The 20,000-nt window shown below is 52.0% G+C and overlaps 1 protein-coding gene across 1 annotated transcript in view; it reads right to left on the bottom strand.

Annotated features, from left to right (window-relative positions):
• The window catches only part of LOC106613358 (ubiquitin carboxyl-terminal hydrolase 32), a 93,116-nt gene that overhangs the window by 68,491 nt on the left and 4,625 nt on the right, over positions 1 to 20,000 (bottom strand). Inside the window, 2 exon segments of the mRNA XM_082955556.1 lie at positions 1,355 to 1,460; positions 13,163 to 13,290. Coding sequence (XP_082811682.1) covers positions 1,355 to 1,460; positions 13,163 to 13,290 — 234 coding nt within the window.

Raw genomic sequence — 20,000 nt, 5'->3', positions numbered from 1 at the left:
AGAGAGAAGAGGGCGCGGGGGGGAGAGAGCGAGAGAGAAGAGGGCGCGGGGGAGAGAGCGAGAGAGAAGAGGGCGCGGGGGAGAGAGCGAGAGAGAAGAGGGCGCGGGGGAGAGAAAGCGAGAGCGAAGAGGGCGCGGGGGAGAGAGCGAAGAGGGCGCGGGGGAGAGAGCGAAGAGGGCGCGGGGGAGAGAGCGAAGAGGGCGCGGGGGAGAGAGCGAAGAGGGCGCGGGGGAGAGAGCGAAGAGGGCGCGGGGGAGAGAGCGAAGAGGGCGCGGGGGAGAGAGCGAAGAGGGCGCGGGGGAGAGAGCGAAGAGGGCGCGGGGGAGAGAGCGAAGAGGGCGCGGGGGAGAGCGAAGAGGGCGCGGGGGAGAGAGCGAAGAGGGCGCGGGGGAGAGAGCGAAGAGGGCGCGGGGGAGAGAGCGAAGAGGGCGCGGGGGAGAGAGCGAAGAGGGCGCGGGGGAGAGAGCGAAGAGGGCGCGGGGGAGAGAGCGAAGAGGGCGCGGGGGAGAGAGCGAAGAGGGCGCGGGGGAGAGAGCGAAGAGGGCGCGGGGAGAGAGCGAAGAGGGCGCGGGGGAGAGAGCGAAGAGGGCGCGGGGGAGAGAGAGAGAGAGAAGAGGGCGCGGGGGAGAGAGCGAAGAGGGCGCGGGGGAGAGAGCGAAGAGGGCGCGGGGGAGAGAGCGAAGAGGGCGCGGGGGAGAGAGCGAAGAGGGCGCGGGGGAGAGAGCGAGAGAGAAGAGGGCGCGGGGGAGAGAGCGAGAGCGAAGAGGGCGCGGGGGAGAGAGCGAAGAGGGCGCGGGGGGGAGAGAGCGAGAGAGAAGAGGGCGCGGGGGAGAGAGCGAGAGCGAAGAGGGCGCGGGGGAGAGAGCGAGAGAGAAGAGGGCGCGGGGGAGAGAGCGAGAGAGAAGAGGGCGCGGGGGGGAGAGAGCGAGAGAGAAGAGGGCGCGGGGGAGAGAGCGAGAGAGAAGAGGGCGCGGGGGAGAGAGCGAGAGAGAAGAGGGCGCGGGGGAGAGAAAGCGAGAGCGAAGAGGGCGCGGGGGAGAGAGCGAGAGAGAAGAGGGCGCGGGGGAGAGAGCGAGAGAGAAGAGGGCGCGGGGGAGAGAGCGAGAGAGAAGAGGGCGCGGGGGAGAGAGCGAGAGAGAAGAGGGCGCGGGGGGGAGAGAGCGAGAGAGAAGAGGGCGCGGGGGAGAGAGCGAGAGAGAAGAGGGCGCGGGGGAGAGAAAGCGAGAGTGAAGAGGGCGCGGGGAGAGAAAGCGAGAGTGAAGAGGGCGCGGGGGAGAGAAAGCGAGAGAGAAGAGAGGGCGCGGGGGAGAGAGAGAGAGAAGAGAGGGCGCGGGGGAGAGAGAGAGAACATACACTTGGCCTTCTCCCCATCTCGTCCTCTGGTCAGCAGCACCAGGCCAATAATGAGGTTGTTGAAGTGTAGTCCTTTAAAAGTGCCTCCAAACGAGTTGTAGATCACCTACAGAGAGAGAAAGAGAGAGAACAGGGAGAGAGAGCAGAGAGAGAGAGAGAGAACAGAGAGAGAGAGAGGAGAAAGAGAACAGAGAGAGAGAGAGGAGAGAGAGAACAGAGAGAGAGAGAGAGAGAGAACAGAGAGAGAGAGAGAACAGAGAGAGAGAGAACAGAGAGAGAGAGAGAGAGAGAGAACAGAGAGAGAGAGAGAGAACAGAGAGAGAGAGAGAGAACAGAGAGAGAGAGAGAACAGAGAGAGAGAGAGAACAGAGAGAGAGAGAGAACAGAGAGACAGAGAGGAGAGAGAGAACAGAGAGAGAGAACAGAGAGAGAGAGAACAGAGAGAGAGAGAACAGAGAGAGAGAGAGAGAGAGAACAGGGAGAGAGAGAGAGAGAACAGGGAGAGAGAGAGAGAGAACAGGGAGAGAGAGAGCGAGAACAGACAGAGAGAGAGAGAGAACAGACAGAGAGAGAGAGAACAGACAGAGAGAGAGAGAACAGACAGAGAGAGAGAGAACAGACAGAGAGAGAAGAGAGAGAGAGAAGAGAGAGAGAGAACAGAGAGAGAGAGAGAGAAGAGAGAGAACAGAGAGAGAGAGAGAGAAGAGAGAGAACAGAGAGAGAGAGAGAAGAGAGAGAACAGAGAGAGAGAGAGAGAGAGAGAACAGAGAGAGAGAGAGAGAACAGAGAGAGAGAGAGAACAGAGAGAGAGAGAGAACAGAGAGAGAGAGAGAGAACAGAGAGAGAGAGAGAGAACAGAGAGAGAGAGAGAGAACAGAGAGAGAGAGAGAGAACAGAGAGAGAGAGAGAGAACAGAGAGAGAGAGAGAGAACAGAGAGAGAGAGAGAACAGAGAGAGAGAGAGAGAACAGAGAGAGAGAGAGAGAACAGGGAGAGAGAGAGAGAACAGGGAGAGAGAGAGAACAGGGAGAGAGAGAGAACAGAGAGAGAGAGAACAGAGAGAGAGAGAACAGAGAGAGAGAGAACAGAGAGAGAGAGAATAGAGAGAGAGAGAACAGGGAGAGAGAGAACAGAGAGAGAGAGAACAGAGAGAGAGAGAACAGGGAGAGAGAACAGAGAGATGGTGTTAACATATCTAGATATCTAGTAATATGCCAGTAGACAGATCCCAGTTGAGGGGCGGCAGTTAAACCAGCGGTTAGAGCGTTGGGCCAGTAACCAAAAGGTCTCTGGTTTGAATCCCCGAGCTAGCAAGGTGGGAAAACGCTGCCGTTCCGCCCTTGAGCAAAGCACTTAACCCCCACCACCAGAATTTTCCCGGAAATTTTCCACGAGAAGTTAAGCCCTGGAATTTAGGAAATTTTTTTATTTTTTTTTTTAAGTTTATAACAGTGAACCTTTTTTGTGGGGTACACATAAGGCAATTCTAGGTCTTGTGGCATATTTTGGTTAAACTATCCCCAATTCAATGGAATTGCAACCCTCTGCATGCAGAGTGCATTATTCCATCACATGTACAGCTGATTCTCAAGATCTGGTACACTAACGAGATGCTATTGAGCCCACACTAATACACTGTCTGAGCCAAGGACTACATGCTTTCTGGTAAGTTTTGATTACAATACTGGGTGGGGTGAATATATTTTATATGACAAACATGTTTTTTTTGTTAACTAGTAAATAGTTGCCTACAGCAAAGTGTGTTTAAATCATTTCAAACTTGTTAACAATTTCTGCTAGTTAGTTTCTGCTACCATGTGGGTTTTAGTTTGCTTGAGCCTGTTAACTGAGGAGTGTTAATTAGATGCTGCCTAGAAGGCCAGCATCCCGGGGGTCGCCTCTTCACTGTTGACGTTGAGACTGGTGTTTTGCGGGTACTATTTAATGAAGCTGCCAGTTGAGGACTTGTGAGGCGTCTGTTTCTCAAACTAGACACTAATGTACTTGTCCTCTTGCTCAGTTGTGCACCGGGGCCTCCCACTCCTCTTTCTATTCTGGTTAGAGCCAGTTTGCGCTGTTCTGTGAAGGGAGTAGTACACAGCGTTGTACGAGATCTTCAGTTTCTTGGCAATTTCTCGCATGGAATAACCTTCATTTCTCAGAACAAGAATAGACTGACGAGTTTCAGAGGAAAGTACTTTGTTTCTGGCCATTTTGAGCCTGTAATCGAACCCACAAATGCTGATGCTCCAGATACTCAACTAGTCTAAAGAAGGCCAGTTTTATTGCTTCTTTAATCAGGACAACAGTTTTCAGCTGTGCTAACATAATTGCAAAAGGGGTTTTCTAATGATCAATTAGCCTTTTAAAATGATAAACTTGGATTAGCTAACACAACGTGCCATTGGAACACAGGAGTGATGGTTGCTGATAATTGGCCTCTGTACGCCTATGTAGATATTCCATTAAAAATCTGCCGTTTCCAGCTACAATAGTCATTTACAACATTAACAATGTCTACACTGTATTTCTGATCAATTTGATGTTATTTTAATGGTAAAAAAAAAAAAGTGCTTTTCTTTCAAAAACCAGGACATTTCTAAGTGACCCCAAACTGTTTAACGGTAGTGTATATATAAATATCTACATTTAAATGGTATTAATATAATTTTGCATATATATATATATATATATATATTCCCATTAATTCCCACAGAAAGTTTCCACCTCTGAACATTCCCCAAAATGTGCAACCCTACCCACCACAACTGCGCCGATGACATGGATGTCGATCAAGGCAGCCCCCGTGCTCAGGGGGCCATTTTGTTTTGTAAATGACCCGCGTGCCAAATTCAGCTTGCTGAGGAGGAACCCTGTTCTACACAGTCCACTACTACCAGAGCCCTATGGACCCAGGTCAAAAGTACTGCACTGAGTGTAGGAAACATTAAAAAGGCACCTGCTCTTTCCATGATAGACAGACCAGGTGAATCCAGGTGAATCCAGGTGAATCCATGTGAAAGCTATATTATCCCTTATCGATGTCACTTGTTAAATCCACTTGAAATCAGGGGAGGGGGGGGGGGGGGGGTTCTACTAAGCTAAAATAGTGAATTGTTTTAGGATGGTTATACCAAAGATTACTTAGAAATATGATTCAGAATTTTAGGTATATATAAAAATAAAAAATAAACACAAATTATTAGATAAAATATAGAATTTGGCCTTTATTACTATAGCTCATAGAAACACATTGAACAACATTCATACATGGCAAAAAAGACAGTTAAAAAATAAATCATAAGGAATAAAGTGTTGAAGTGTCTGTCCCATATCTAGGAGATTAAAGAACGCTCAGGAAATATGTGTGTTTTTATACATATATTTATCCCCTTTTTTGTGTTGGCACAAAACTACCTCCATTAATTTGTATGGGCTACCTTCAGACGAGTCCCGTGACACTTCAGTGTCCCCACAGCAGCGGCCTCAGTGTCCCCAGCCAGCGGCCTCAGTGTCCCCACAGCCAGCGGCCTCAGTGTCCCCCACAGCCAGCGGCCTCAGTGTCCCCCACAGCCAGCGGCCTCAGTGTCCCCCACAGCCAGCGGCCTCAGTGTCCCCACAGCCAGCGGCCTCAGTGTCCCCCACAGCCAGCGGCCTCAGTGTCCCCCACAGCCAGCGGCCTCAGTGTCCCCCACAGCCAGCGGCCTCAGTGTCCCCCACAGCCAGCGGCCTCAGTGTCCCCCACAGCCAGCGGCCTCAGTGTCCCCACAGCCAGCGGCCTCAGTGTCCCCACAGCCAGCGGCCTCAGTGTCCCCACAGCCAGCGGCCTCAGTGTCCCCCACAGCCAGCGGCCTCAGTGTCCCCCACAGCCAGCGGCCTCAGTGTCCCCCACAGCCAGCGGCCTCAGTGTCCCCCACAGCCAGCGGCCTCAGTGTCCCCCACAGCCAGCGGCCTCAGTGTCCCCACAGCCAGCGGCCTCTGTGTCCCCCACAGCCAGCGGCCTCAGTGTCCCCCACAGCCAGCGGCCTCAGTGTCCCCACAGCCAGCGGCCTCAGTGTCCCCACAGCCAGCGGCCTCAGTGTCCCCACAGCCAGCGGCCTCAGTGTCCCCACAGCCAGCGGCCTCAGTGTCCCCACAGCCAGCGGCCTCAGTGTCCCCCACAGCCAGCGGCCTCAGTGTCCCCACAGCCAGCGGCCTCAGTGTCCCCCACAGCCAGCGGCCTCAGTGTCCCCACAGCCAGCGGCCTCAGTGTCCCCCACAGCCAGCGGCCTCAGTGTCCCCCACAGCCAGCGGCCTCAGTGTCCCCACAGCCAGCGGCCTCAGTGTCCCCACAGCCAGCGGCCTCAGTGTCCCCCACAGCCAGCGGCCTCAGTGTCCCCCACAGCCAGCGGCCTCAGTGTCCCCCACAGCCAGTCGGCCTCAGTGTCCCCACAGCCAGCCAGCCAGCCAGCGGCTGCATCAGTGTGTCAGATACAAACAGAAGAAAACTATTTGCATTTTTGAGAGGCGTCGCCCCGGTGATGATTGCCCTTGAAATCTGTCTAAACATAACACTTTCACATCTTCATATTACCTCTGGTTAAAACACCCATTCCTTATTCCACACCATGTTAAAACGCCCATTCCTTATTCCACACCATGTTGAAACGCCCATTCCTTATTCCACACCATGTTGAAACGCCCATTCCTTATTCCACACCATGTTGAAAACGCCCATTCCTTATTCCACACCATGTCGAAAACGCCCATTCCTTATTCCACAACCATGTTGAAAACGCCCATTCCTTATTCCACACCATGTTAAAACGCCCATTCCTTATTCCACACCATGTTGAAAACGCCCATTCCTTATTCCACACCATGTTGAAAACGCCCATTCCTTATTCCACACCATGTTGAAACACCCATTCCTTATTCCACACCATGTTGAAAACGCCCATTCCTTATTCCACACCATGTTGAAACACCCATTCCTTATTCCACACCATGTTGAAAACGCCCATTCCTTATTCCACACCATGTTGAAACACCCATTCCTTATTCCACACCATGTTAAAACGCCCATTCCTTATTCCACACCATGTTGAAACACCCATTCCTTATTCCACACCATGTTGAAACACCCATTCCTTATTCCACACCATGTTGAAACGCCCATTCCTTATTCCACACCATGTTGAAAACGCCCATTCCTTATTCCACACCATGTTGAAAACGCCCATTCCTTATTCCTCACCATGTTGAAAACGCCCATTCCTTATTCCACACCATGTTGAAAACGCCCATTCCTTATTCCACACCATGTTGAAAACGCCCATTCCTTATTCCACACCATGTTGAAAACGCCCATTCCTTATTCCACACCATGTTGAAACACCCATTCCTTATTCCACACCATGTTGAAACACCCATTCCTTATTCCACACCATGTTGAAAACGCCCATTCCTTATTCCACACCATGTTGAAAACGCCCATTCCTTATTCCTCACCATGTTGAAAACGCCCATTCCTTATTCCACACCATGTTGAACGGATGATTTGGATACTTCTTCACAGCTTGTACATTCAGACGTAATGCTTTAAACATAGGACTTACTCTGTTTGCTCTCCCTGACCCAACATTTCCACATGTAAAAAAAAAAAACTTTATTAGGAACCAGGTCATGTGCACAAATATTGGAAGGCCAAAATGACTATTAAAACACAGAATATTTTCTCTACTCTGCAGTCTGTGTCTGACAAGAAGACAAACTGGACAGAGACAGAGAGAGACGTCAAGGCACTGCAAAAGCTGCACAATATTAGTGTCTTGGGACACATTTCACCTGAACATGCCAGGGAAGTCCTTCTGGAAACGCTGCAATAAAAACCAATGTACAGTTCTAAAACATGTCCTTTAAAACTCACCCTGACTACAGCCCAGGTCTTTCTGTTGTACATAGCAGCATAAGCCTGCCCTTTCTGTTCTGGGACATAAACTGATGGAGGGGGAAGAGAAAAAGCTTTGAGATGTGTTTAATATGCGTTTAACAACTTATTTACTATGCTACACTATAAAACACACACAAGTATGTGGATACCCCTTCAAATTAGTGGATTCGGCCAGTTCAGCCACACCTGTTGCTGACAGGTGTATAAAATCGAGCAAACAGCCGTGCAATCTCCACAGACAAATATTGGCAGTAGAACGGCCCGTAGTGAAGAGCTCAGTGACTTTCAACATGACAGCGCTCTAGTTCAAGTGAAGGGAAATCTTAACGCTACAGCATACAATGACATTGTAGACAATTCTGTGCTTCCAGCTTTGTGGCAACAGTTTGGGGACGGCCCTTTCCTGTTTCAGCATGACAATGCCCCCGTGCACAAAGCGAGGTCCATACTGAAATGGGATTGTTGAGATCAGTGTGGAAGAACTTGACTGGCCTGCACAGAGCCCTGACCTCAACCCCATCAAACACCTTTGGGATGAATTGGAATGCTGACTGCGAGCCAGGTCTAATCGCCCAACATCAGTACCCGACCTCACTAATGCTCTTGTGGCTGAATGGAAGCAAGTCCCCACAGCAATGTTCCAACATCTAGTGGAAATCCTTCCCAGGAGAGTTGAGGCTGTTATAGCAGCAAAGTGGGGGGACCAACTCCATATTAATACCCATGATTTTGGAATGAGTTGTTCGACGAGCCGGTGTCCACATACTTTTGGTCATGTAGTGTATATAGGCTAGGGGTTTCCTACTGCCGTGGCCTGAGCCTGCTGCGTCCAAAACACAACCACTACACTCCTTAGTTACACCTTCAAAGACACACACAGCCTTTTTGAGAAGCTAGGTGTAGGTATAGAAGCTAGGTATACGTATAGAAGCTAGGTATAGAAGCTAGGTATACGTATAGAAGCTAGGTATACGTATAGAAGCTAGGTATACGTATAGAAGCTAGGTATACGTATAGAAGCTAGGTGTAGAAGCTAGGTATAGAAGCTAGGTACATGTTCCACTTCCTCTGACTCACACGTTATGGGAAACAAATAAACATGTAAATATAATAAAACCTGAGAGCGACGAGGCTGCAGCTCTTCCCCTGAATCTCTCCGTCTATCAGCACGTACAGCTGAGAGGCACTGTTAATCCCACACGGTGAATCTGACTCGCTGCCGTCTCGCTGGTAAAAGTCAAATATAAATAATATAAATAATAATAATAATAATAATAATGTCTGCCTTGCTGCCTGTTTGAACCCCTAGAGCCCTATGGGTCCTGGTCAAAAGAAGGGAAGGGAATAGGGAATAGGATGCAGAATGTTGCAGACTCTGCTAGAAAGTCCTCCTATAGTAAAGAGACCAGCAGAATCTCCTGCTAACTTATTGATTAAGAATCAAGCAGAAGTGCCCTGGGTATGTGGATCCAAACATGCATATTGCTGATCAAAATGTATTCCCCCCCCCCCCCCCCCCCCCCCCCCCGATTTATCAACAAAGCAACTGGATTGCGGTTTTGATTGAATATCACCAAGACTGTTTCAATGGAATGCCACTTCCAAGCCCCAACATGCTGCCTAGAGCTGGGACGCACACGTTTTGATTTTATCCATCCACACCAGACGGTAAATCAGGACAGGCAGGCTGAAATATCAAAAGACCAGGTCAAAACACATGAAAAATTCATGGCCATTTAGCTAGCTAGCTTGTTGTTGCTAGCTCATTTAGAATAGAAACAAGTTGTATTTTAGCGCCTGGCTACGCTAACGCTCGCCAGCAATTTGGATGTTAAATGATAAAATGATCTTTGTTCATGGTCAGCATGTAAAGGTTGGCTTTCTACACTGGCCAAGCATTTTTCCACTTCCTCAAAAACAAATGTCCCACCGCAGAATAGGCCGACGTCAATCCCCTTGATGACTCAGTCACTGCCTTTGACACACACAGTTCAAACAACTAGTGTTTATTCACTGATAAAGTCAGTCAGGTGGCATGTGTGTGTGTGTGTGTGTGTGTGTGTAAGTAATCGGGAATAGGCATTTTTACAGTATGGGTACAGCATCCTTCAGCCTAACTGGACAGAAAGCAGAGCAGGAAGAGAGAGAGCCTCTGATGGGGAGAAAGGAACTAGAAATGTTGAAATGCATTAAACCAGCTAGCTACTGTATAAACTAGCCTAAATGACTTTATATCACAAGTCACTGTGGCCAACCTAACACAGATACAATGTGTGCATCCAAAATGGCACCCTATTCCCTATGTAGTGCACTGACCAGGGCCCTGGTCGAAAAGTAGTACACAACATGGGGAATAGAGTGCCATTTGGGATGCAGCAAAATGACTGAGGGTCAATCTCAACAGGCTGAAAGCATGTCCACTACTGAGAGGAAGTAGCCTCAAGGAATGGATCTCGGAGCCAATGTCCTGTAATGTTATGTCCTTTCATTTCATCTCACGCCACTGTAACGTCATGCAGATGCTTGTAACGGGACATTTTGAAGCCCATGTCTCAGGGAGGCGAGAGGAGGAGTCACCTGGACTGGGGAGGTCTAGAGGAGGAGTCACCTGGACTGGGGAGGTCTAGAGGAGGAGTCACCTGGACTGGGGAGGTCTAGAGGAGGAGTCACCTGGACTGGGGAGGCGAGAGGAGGAGTCACCTGGACTGGGAGGCGAGAGGAGGAGTCACCTGGACTGGGGAGGCGAGAGGAGGAGTCACCTGGACTGGGGAGGCGAGAGGAGGAGTCACCTGGACTGGGGAGGCGAGAGGAGTCACCTGGACTGGGAGGCGAGAGGAGGAGTCACCTGACTGGGGAGGCGAGAGGAGGAGTCACCTGGACTGGGAGGCGAGAGGAGGAGTCACCTGGACGGGGGAGGCGAGAGGAGGAGTCACCTGGACTGGGGAGGCGAGAGGAGGAGTCACCTGGACTGGGGAGGCGAGAGGAGGAGTCACCTGGACTGGGAGGCGAGAGGAGGAGTCACCTGGACTGGGGAGGCGAGAGGAGGAGTCACCTGGACTGGGGAGGCGAGAGGAGGAGTCACCTGGACTGGGGAGGCGAGAGGAGGAGTCACCTGGACTGGGGAGGCGAGAGGAGGAGTCACCTGGACTGGGGAGGCGAGAGGAGGAGTCACCTGGACTGGGGAGGCGAGAGGAGGAGTCACCTGGACTGGGGAGGCGAGAGGAGGAGTCACCTGGACTGGGGAGGCGAGAGGAGGAGTCAGCTGGACTGGGGAGGCGAGAGGAGGATCACCTGGACTGGGGAGGCGAGAGGAGGAGTCACCTGGACTGGGAGGCGAGAGGAGGAGTCACCTGGACTGGGGAGGCGAGAGGAGAGTCAGCTGGACTGTAGGGGTTGGGAGGTGAGAGGAGTCAGCTGGACGTAGGGGTTGGGAGGTGAGAGTAGTCACCTGGACTGTAGGGTGGAGGTGAGAGGAGTCAGCTGGACTGTAGGGGTTGGGAGGTGAGAGGAGTCACCTGGACTGTAGGGGTTGGGAGGTGAGAGGAGTCAGCTGGACTGTAGGGGTTGGGAGGTGAGAGGAGTCAGCTGGACTGGGGAGGTGAGAGGAGTCACCTGGACTGGGGAGGTGAGAGGAGTCACCTGGACTGTAGGGGTTGGGAGGTGAGAGGAGTCACCTGGACTGTAGGGGTTGGGAGGTGAGAGGAGTCACCTGGACTGTAGGGGTTGGGAGGTGAGAGGAGTCAGCTGGACTGTAGGGGTTGGGAGGTGAGAGGAGTCAGCTGGACTGTAGGGGTTGGGAGGTGAGAGGAGTCAGCTGGACTGTAGGGGTTGGGAGGTGAGAGGAGTCAGCTGGACTGTAGGGGTTGGGAGGTGAGAGGAGTCAGCTGGACTGTAGGGGTTGGGAGGTGAGAGGAGTCACCTGGACTGTAGGGGTTGGGAGGTGAGAGGAGTCACCTGGACTGTAGGGGTTGGGAGGTGAGAGGAGTCAGCTGGACTGTAGGGGTTGGGAGGTGAGAGTAGTCACCTGGACTGTAGGGGTTGGGAGGTGAGAGGAGTCACCTGGACTGTAGGGGTTGGGAGGTGAGAGGAGTCAGCTGGACTGTAGGGGTTGGGAGGTGAGAGGAGTCAGCTGGACTGTAGGGGTTGGGAGGTGAGAGGAGTCAGCTGGACTGTAGGGGTTGGGAGGTGAGAGGAGTCACCTGGACTGTAGGGGTTGGGAGGTGAGAGGAGTCAGCTGGACTGTAGGGGTTGGGAGGTGAGAGGAGTCAGCTGAACTGTAGGGGTTGGGAGGTGAGAGGAGTCAGCTGGACTGTAGGGGTTGGGAGGTGAGAGGAGTCAGCTGGACTGTAGGGGTTGGGAGGTGAGAGGAGTCACCTGGACTGTAGGGGTTGGGAGGTGAGAGGAGTCAGCTGGACTGTAGGGGTTGGGAGGTGAGAGGAGTCAGCTGGACTGTAGGGGTTGGGAGGTGAGAGTAGTCAGCTGGACTGTAGGGGTTGGGAGGTGAGAGGAGTCACCTGGACTGTAGGGGTTGGGAGGTGAGAGGAGTCACCTGGACTGTAGGGGTTGGGAGGTGAGAGTAGTCACCTGGACTGTAGGGGTTGGGAGGTGAGAGGAGTCACCTGGACTGTAGGGGTTGGGAGGTGAGAGGAGTCACCTGGACTGTAGGGGTTGGGAGGTGAGAGGAGTCAGCTGGACTGTAGGGGTTGGGAGGTGAGAGGAGTCAGCTGGACTGTAGGGGTTGGGAGGTGAGAGGAGTCACCTGGACTGTAGGGGTTGGGAGGTGAGAGGAGTCACCTGGACTGTAGGGGTTGGGAGGTGAGAGGAGTCACCTGGACTGTAGGGGTTGGGAGGTGAGAGGAGTCAGCTGGACTGTAGGGGTTGGGAGGTGAGAGGAGTCAGCTGGACTGTAGGGGTTGGGAGGTGAGAGGAGTCAGCTGGACTGTAGGGGTTGGGAGGTGAGAGGAGTCACCTGGACTGTAGGGGTTGGGAGGTGAGAGGAGTCACCTGGACTGTAGGGGTTGGGAGGTGAGAGGAGTCACCTGGACTGTAGGGGTTGGGAGGTGAGAGGAGTCAGCTGGACTGTAGGGGTTGGGAGGTGAGAGGAGTCAGCTGGACTGTAGGGGTTGGGAGGTGAGAGGAGTCAGCTGGACTGGGGAGGTGAGAGGAGTCAGCTGGACTGTAGGGTTTGGGAGGTGAGAGGAGTCACCTGGACTGTAGGGGTTGGGAGGTGAGAGGAGTCACCTGGACTGTAGGGGTTGGGAGGTGAGAGGAGTCACCTGGACTGTAGGGGTTGGGAGGTGAGAGGAGTCAGCTGGACTGTAGGGGTTGGGAGGTGAGAGGAGTCACCTGGACTGTAGGGGTTGGGAGGTGAGAGTAGTCACCTGGACTGTAGGGGTTGGGAGGTGAGAGGAGTCACCTGGACTGTAGGGGTTGGGAGGTGAGAGGAGTCACCTGGACTGTAGGGGTTGGGAGGTGAGAGGAGTCACCTGGACTGTAGGGGTTGGGAGGTGAGAGGAGTCACCTGGACTGTAGGGGTTGGGAGGTGAGAGGAGTCACCTGGACTGTAGGGGTTGGGAGGTGAGAGGAGTCACCTGGACTGTAGGGGTTGGGAGGTGAGAGGAGTCACCTGGACTGTAGGGGTTGGGAGGTGAGAGGAGTCACCTGGACTGTAGGGGTTGGGAGGTGAGAGGAGTCACCTGGACTGTAGGGGTTGGGAGGTGAGAGGAGTCAGCTGGACTGTAGGGGTTGGGAGGTGAAAGGGACAGTCATATCCCAGTTTCCTATCAGGTGTGTGTGTGTGTGTGTGTGTGTGTGTGTGTGTGTGTGTGTGTGTGTGTGTGTGTGTGTGGTGTGTGGGCTAGGTCCCAGGGGACGTACCTCTGCAACCTTCGGAGGGATCCCATCTCCCAGTACTTCTCTGTAGAAGCACTGTTGGGCCATGTAGAAGGACAGGCCGCTGGTCCTCTTAAAGGCATCCTTCAGCCGCTTCAACTCCACATCAGTTACTACAGAGAGAAAGAGTGGGGGAGAGAGAGAGACATCAGGCTAAAGACTAAGGTGTCCCTAACATCAGGCTAAAGACTAAGGTGTCCCTAACAGCAGGCTAAAGACTAAGGTGTCCCTAACATCAGGCTGAAGACTAAGGTGTCCCTAACATCAGGCTGAAGACTAAGGTGTCCCTAACAGCAGGCTAAAGACTAAGGTGTCCCTAACAGCAGGCTGAAGACTAAGGTGTCCCTAACAGTAGGCTAAAGACTAAGGTGTCCCTAACATCAGGCTGAAGACTAAGGTGTCCCTAACATCAGGCTGAAGACTAAGGTGTCCCTAACATCAGGCTAAAGACTAAGGTGTCCCTAACAGCAGGCTGAAGACTAAGGTGTCCCTAACAGCAGGCTGAAGACTAAGGTGTCCCTAACATCAGGCTGAAGACTAAGGTGTCCCTAACATCAGGCTGAAGACTAAGGTGTCCCTAACATCAGGCTGAAGACTAAGGTGTCCCTAACATCAGGCTGAAGACTAAGGTGTCCCTAACATCAGGCTAAAGACTAAGGTGTCCCTAACATCAGGCTAAAGACTAAGGTGTCCCTAACAGCAGGCTGAAGACTAAGGTGTCCCTAACATCAGGCTGAAGACTAAGGTGTCCCTAACATCAGGCTAAAGACTAAGGTGTCCCTAACATCAGGCTGAAGACTAAGGTGTCCCTAACAGCAGGCTAAAGACTAAGGTGTCCCTAACAGCAGGCTAAAGACTAAGGTGTCCCTAACATCAGGCTAAAGACTAAGGTGTCTTATGTGTCACAGGTCGCATCCCAAATGGTTCCCTATTCCCTAGTGCACTACTGGTGGACCACAACCCTAGGGAATAGGGTGCCAACTAACTAACGACGAGGTCATATCCTATCCTCTGCTATGGAAAGAGGGCAGGTTTCATATGACTAGTGAAGGTGATTAACATATGACGGTGCCAGCTGAAGAAAGGATGCACACAAGATCCCACCAGGGTCGAGTCTCAGTACGAGAGCCCCCCACCACCAGGGTCGAGTCTCAGTACCAGAGCCCCCCACCACCAGGGTCGAGTCTCAGTACCAGAGCCCCCCACCACCAGGGTCGAGTCTCAGTACCAGAGCCCCCCCACCACCAGGGTCGAGTCTCAGTACCAGAGCCCCCCACCACCAGGGTCGAGTCTCAGTACCAGAGCCCCCCACCACCAGGGTCGAGTCTCAGTACCAGAGCCCCCCACCACCAGGGTCGAGTCTCAGTACGAGAGCCCCCCACCACCAGGGTCGAGTCTCAGTACCAGAGCCCCCCACCACCAGGGTCGAGTCTCAGTACCAGAGCCCCCCACCACCAGGGTCGAGTCTCAGTACCAGAGCCCCCCACCACCAGGGTCGAGTCTCAGTACCAGAGCCCCCCACCACCAGGGTCGAGTCTCAGTACCAGAGCCCCCCACCACCAGGGTCGAGTCTCAGTACCAGAGCCCCCCCACCACCAGGGTCGAGTCTCAGTACCAGAGCCCCCCACCACCAGGGTCGAGTCTCAGTACCAGAGCCCCCCACCACCAGGGTCGAGTCTCAGTACGAGAGCCCCCCACCAGGGTCGAGTCTCAGTACCAGAGCCCCCCCACCACCAGGGTCGAGTCTCAGTACCAGAGCCCCCCCACCACCAGGGTCGAGTCTCAGTACCAGAGCCCCCCACCACCAGGGTCGAGTCTCAGTACCAGAGCCCCCCACCACCAGGGTCGAGTCTCAGTACCAGAGCCCCCCACCACCAGGGTCGAGTCTCAGTACCAGAGCCCCCCACCACCAGGGTCGAGTCTCAGTACCAGAGCCCCCCCACCACCAGGGTCGAGTCTCAGTACCAGAGCCCCCCACCACCAGGGTCGAGTCTCAGTACCAGAGCCCCCCCACCAGGGTCGAGTCTCAGTACGAGAGCCCCCCCACCACCAGGGTCGAGTCTCAGTACGAGAGCCCCCCCACCACCAGGGTCGAGTCTCAGTACCAGAGCCCCCCACCACCAGGGTCGAGTCTCAGTACCAGAGCCCCCCACCACCAGGGTCGAGTCTCAGTACCAGAGCCCCCCACCACCAGGGTCGAGTCTCAGTACCAGAGCCCCCCACCACCAGGGTCGAGTCTCAGTACCAGAGCCCCCCACCACCAGGGTCGAGTCTCAGTACCAGAGCCCCCCACCACCAGGGTCGAGTCTCAGTACCAGAGCCCCCCACCACCAGGGTCGAGTCTCAGTACCAGAGCCCCCCACCACCAGGGTCGAGTCTCAGTACCAGAGCCCCCCCACCACCAGGGTCGAGTCTCAGTACCAGAGCCCCCCACCACCAGGGTCGAGTCTCAGTACCAGAGCCCCCCACCACCAGGGTCGAGTCTCAGTACCAGAGCCCCCCACCACCAGGGTCGAGTCTCAGTACCAGAGCCCCCCACCACCAGGGTCGAGTCTCAGTACCAGAGCCCCCCACCACCAGGGTCGAGTCTCAGTACCAGAGCCCCCCACCACCAGGGTCGAGTCTCAGTACCAGAGCCCCCCACCACCAGGGTCGAGTCTCAGTACCAGAGCCCCCCACCACCAGGGTCGAGTCTCAGTACCAGAGCCCCCCACCACCAGGGTCGAGTCTCAGTACCAGAGCCCCCCACCACCAGGGTCGAGTCTCAGTACCAGAGCCCCCCACCACCAGGGTCGAGTCTCAGTACCAGAGCCCCCCACCACCAGGGTCGAGTCTCAGTACCAGAGCCCCCCACCACCAGGGTCGAGTCTCAGTACCAGAGCCCCCCCACCAGGGTCGAGTCTCAGTACGAGAGCCCCCCCACCACCAGGGTCGAGTCTCAGTACGAGAGCCCCCCCACCACCAGGGTCGAGTCTCAGTACGAAAGCCCCCCACCACCAGGGTCGAGTCTCAGTACGAAAGCCCCCCACCACCAGGGTCGAGTCTCAGTACGAGAGCCCCCCACCAGGGTTGCTTCGTCAGCCATTTTGAGCTAGGCTACTCCCGCCCTCAGCTGTAAATCTGTTAGGCCACTGCCTTCATTTAAAAGGCTAGTAACAGGTGTTACCATTGGATGTGTGGCTCTCTCCCCCTCTCTCAGGGGTCAATTAAACAAATATATTTTATTCATTTATTGAATACATTTTCTCAGCATGTTACCATCCTAGCCACTATAGTAGACGATCTTCTGCTGTAGAAGGATGTGGTTATTAAAACAGGCGCAGAAAGAGCAGGGAGAGAAATTGCTTGCTCTGGGTACGGCGGGGGGAAGTGAAAAACAGGACTGCTGATCGCACCCTCCCTGTATGGCAAAAAAAAAAAGCTTATTAAAAAAAACTAATTAAAAAGCAACAGGAAAGTCAAAGGGATGTTTATGAATCTGGGACTGGAAGGAGGAAAAAGCGGGTCGCTCGTATTAAAAGAAATGGGTGGATGTGTGAGCGTGACCTAGTATTGCAGCATGGTAGGAATAAAGTGTCTGGGTAATTCTGTTCTTGTAGGATGAAATACAAATAGAAAACCACATTGTGTAAAGACCGAACTGTGTGTAGACCTTCATCAAAGACATAGTCCTGAATACATCATGGTCTAATCTATAGTAAAGGCATGGTGATGGGAGACTGCGTTTGTCTTCTCCTCTGCTGACAAGTGATGACAGTTTAATCTAAGATAACTGTTCAATGCTGAGAATTTCAGCTATGTGTCAAAAAGCCTATAAAATAACATGTGGTGGAAAATAAAAATTTATTTAAACTGGTTTGAAGAGCACAAACACTCTTGACAGTACAGCACTTTGAAATGACAGACGCAGAATAATCACCTGGCTACTTCAGCCTTGAAACGGGTTTTCAATTATGCCAGCTTGTCCCTGAAGCTGGAAGGACAGACAACGTCAGAGGAAAGGGGCCAAGGTCGGGGTTGTTTGGGATTCTACCGTGCTACTCTAGCATACTACAAGCAACCATGTTCCATGGACTATGATCTGAGAGGAGGAACTTCCTCTATACAATCCTAGGAAGAAGTAAGTAAGCATTTCACTGTAAGGTCTGCTACACCTGCTGTATTCGACGCACTTGACTAATAAAACTTTGATTTGATAAAATATTTAATTCTTATTTAGGTCGCCACTAGTGGCACCTGGATCTGTGTGTGTGTGTGTGTCATATATAACCATGGATCCACAGGTCCCGTCAGGTCTAAGAGCTCATTATCTTGCCTGTATTCAGAGCACCTTTACCCCGCTGAACCCCGGGGCCGTGGACCCGCTGCATCTTAAGTGGCGCGGCTTTTAACGAATGAACTCCCAGCAGAGCCGGTGTCAGCCACACCCCTGACAGTTAGATCCATGGCAACGCAGTCAACCTTGATGACGTAGTGCAATGCCCGTTGCTAGAGGGGGAGGAACCGGAACGCCCGCTGCTAGAGGGGAGGGAACCGGAACGCCCGTTGCTAGAGGGGAGGGAACCGGAACGCCCGTTGCTAGAGGGGGAGGAACGGGAACGCCCGCTGCTAGAGGGGAAGGAACTGGAACGAGGCAGGGGAGGCGTCGAGAAGGTAACTATGTTTAGTTCAACGATTAAGCTACATCCAAACACAGCTTTGTTGTCCCCTTACTGCCTGAGAGGATTTGAAATTTGACATTTTAAGTGGGTATTGCCCATTCCGTATAGGAAAACCATTGGAAACCCCCATCTCCCTCTAGTCTAGATGACATTAAAACAGGTCTAACTGACCCAGGAAGATTCATTACATTTCTCTAAGTATCAGATAGGTCTGTATTGATTAAATCACCAATGACTTTGCTAAATAATAGTAAAAACGGTTGCAGGTAGATGAACCAAGAGGCAGTTTGACTTAGTGGCCAACACTACTGGGCCACACGCCCGCCATGTACACTCAGGCACAAGCATATACACACACACCCACCCACACAAACACCCACACAAACACCCACAGGTCACGGCTTCCTAGTGAAAGTGGCACAGAGAGAGGATGACACTGTCACACACTCAAAACCACTGAATCAACACTTGGCCAACTATACCCTGAAATAACACAGGTCTGCCTGCGTGAGAGTGTTGACCTGGGGCTGAAGCTGGAGTAGAAACCACGACTGTAGAGAAACAACCAGTAGTAGTAGTAGTAGTAGTAGTAGTAGTAGTAGTAGTGTCTGCCTGGGCCAGCATGCAAATACACGATTCAAGAGACATTACATTTCTGACTCCAAAGAAAAGAGTGCTGGGTGACCTGGCAGTCAGGGACGAAGGGCAAGACCAGACTGACCCATTGATTTGATCCATAACCGTGATTTCTAACGCCTTCTCACTGGGAGTCGTATGTTGACGAGTCCATATCAATACTATTTCAAGGACAAAAAGTAGCCATGAGTTGAACTTTTGGACGGGCCGACCGATACGTAACCATCCATTTAGAACACGTTCTCCACGGATCAGTCTGGTCTTGCCCTTAGGCTTTTAGACTAGTGAGTGAATAGCCTAGTTAGCCGGTGGGTAACCCTGGGTACATTAACTAATATCCCAGTTAGCCGGTGGGTAACCCTGGGTACATTAACTAATATCCCAGTTAGCCGGTGGGTAACCCTGGGTACATTAACTAATATCCCAGTTAGCCGGTGGGTAACCCTGGGTACATTAACTAATATCCCAGTTAGCCGGTGGGTAACCCTGGGTACATTAACTAATATCCCAGTTAGCCGGTGGGTAACCCTGGGTACATTAACTAATATCCCAGTTAGCTGGTGACTGACGGCTGATGCTGCAACTCTCATGGAACAGAGGCTGCCAGCAGCTAACTACTGTATGACTACATACAGCTGACTACTGTATGACTACATACAGCTAACTACTGTATGACTACATACAGCTAACTACTGTATGACTACATACAGCTAACTACTGTATGACTACATACAGCTAACTACTGTATGACTACATACAGCTAACTACTGTATGACTACATACAGCTAACTACTGTATGACTACATACAGCTAACTACTGTATGACTACATACAGCTAACTACTGTATGACTACATACAGCTAACTACTGTATGACTACATACAGCTAACTACTGTATGACTACATACAGCTAACTACTGTATGACTACATACAGCTAACTACTGTATGACTACATACAGCTAACTACTGTATGACTACATACAGCTAACTACTGTATGACTACATACAGCTAACTACTGTATGACTACATACAGCTAACTACTGTATGACTACATACAGCTAACTACTGTATGACTACATACAGCTAACTACTGTATGACTACATACAGCTAACTACTGTATGACTACATACAGCTAACTACTGTATGACTACATACAGCTAACTACTGTATGACTACATACAGCTAACTACTGTATGACTACATACAGCTAACTACTGTATGACTACATACAGCTAACTACTGTATGACTACATTCAGCTAACTACTGTATGACTACATTCAGCTAACTACTGTATGACTACATTCAGCTAACTACTGTATGACTACATTCAGCTAACTACTGTATGACTACATTCAGCTAACTACTGTATGACTACATTCAGCTAACTACTGTATGACTACATTCAGCTAACTACTGTATGACTACATTCAGCTAACTACTGTATGACTACATTCAGCTAACTACTGTATGACTACATTCAGCTAACTACTGTATGACTACATTCAGCTACATACAGCGAACT

The sequence above is a fragment of the Salmo salar genome, chromosome 09 (genome assembly GCF_965601325.2).
Source record: "Salmo salar chromosome 09, fSalSal1, whole genome shotgun sequence".
NCBI lineage: Eukaryota > Metazoa > Chordata > Actinopteri > Salmoniformes > Salmonidae > Salmo > Salmo salar.
The sequence above is the reverse complement of the archived record's forward strand: the minus strand, read 5'-3'. Positions and strand labels throughout refer to the sequence as shown.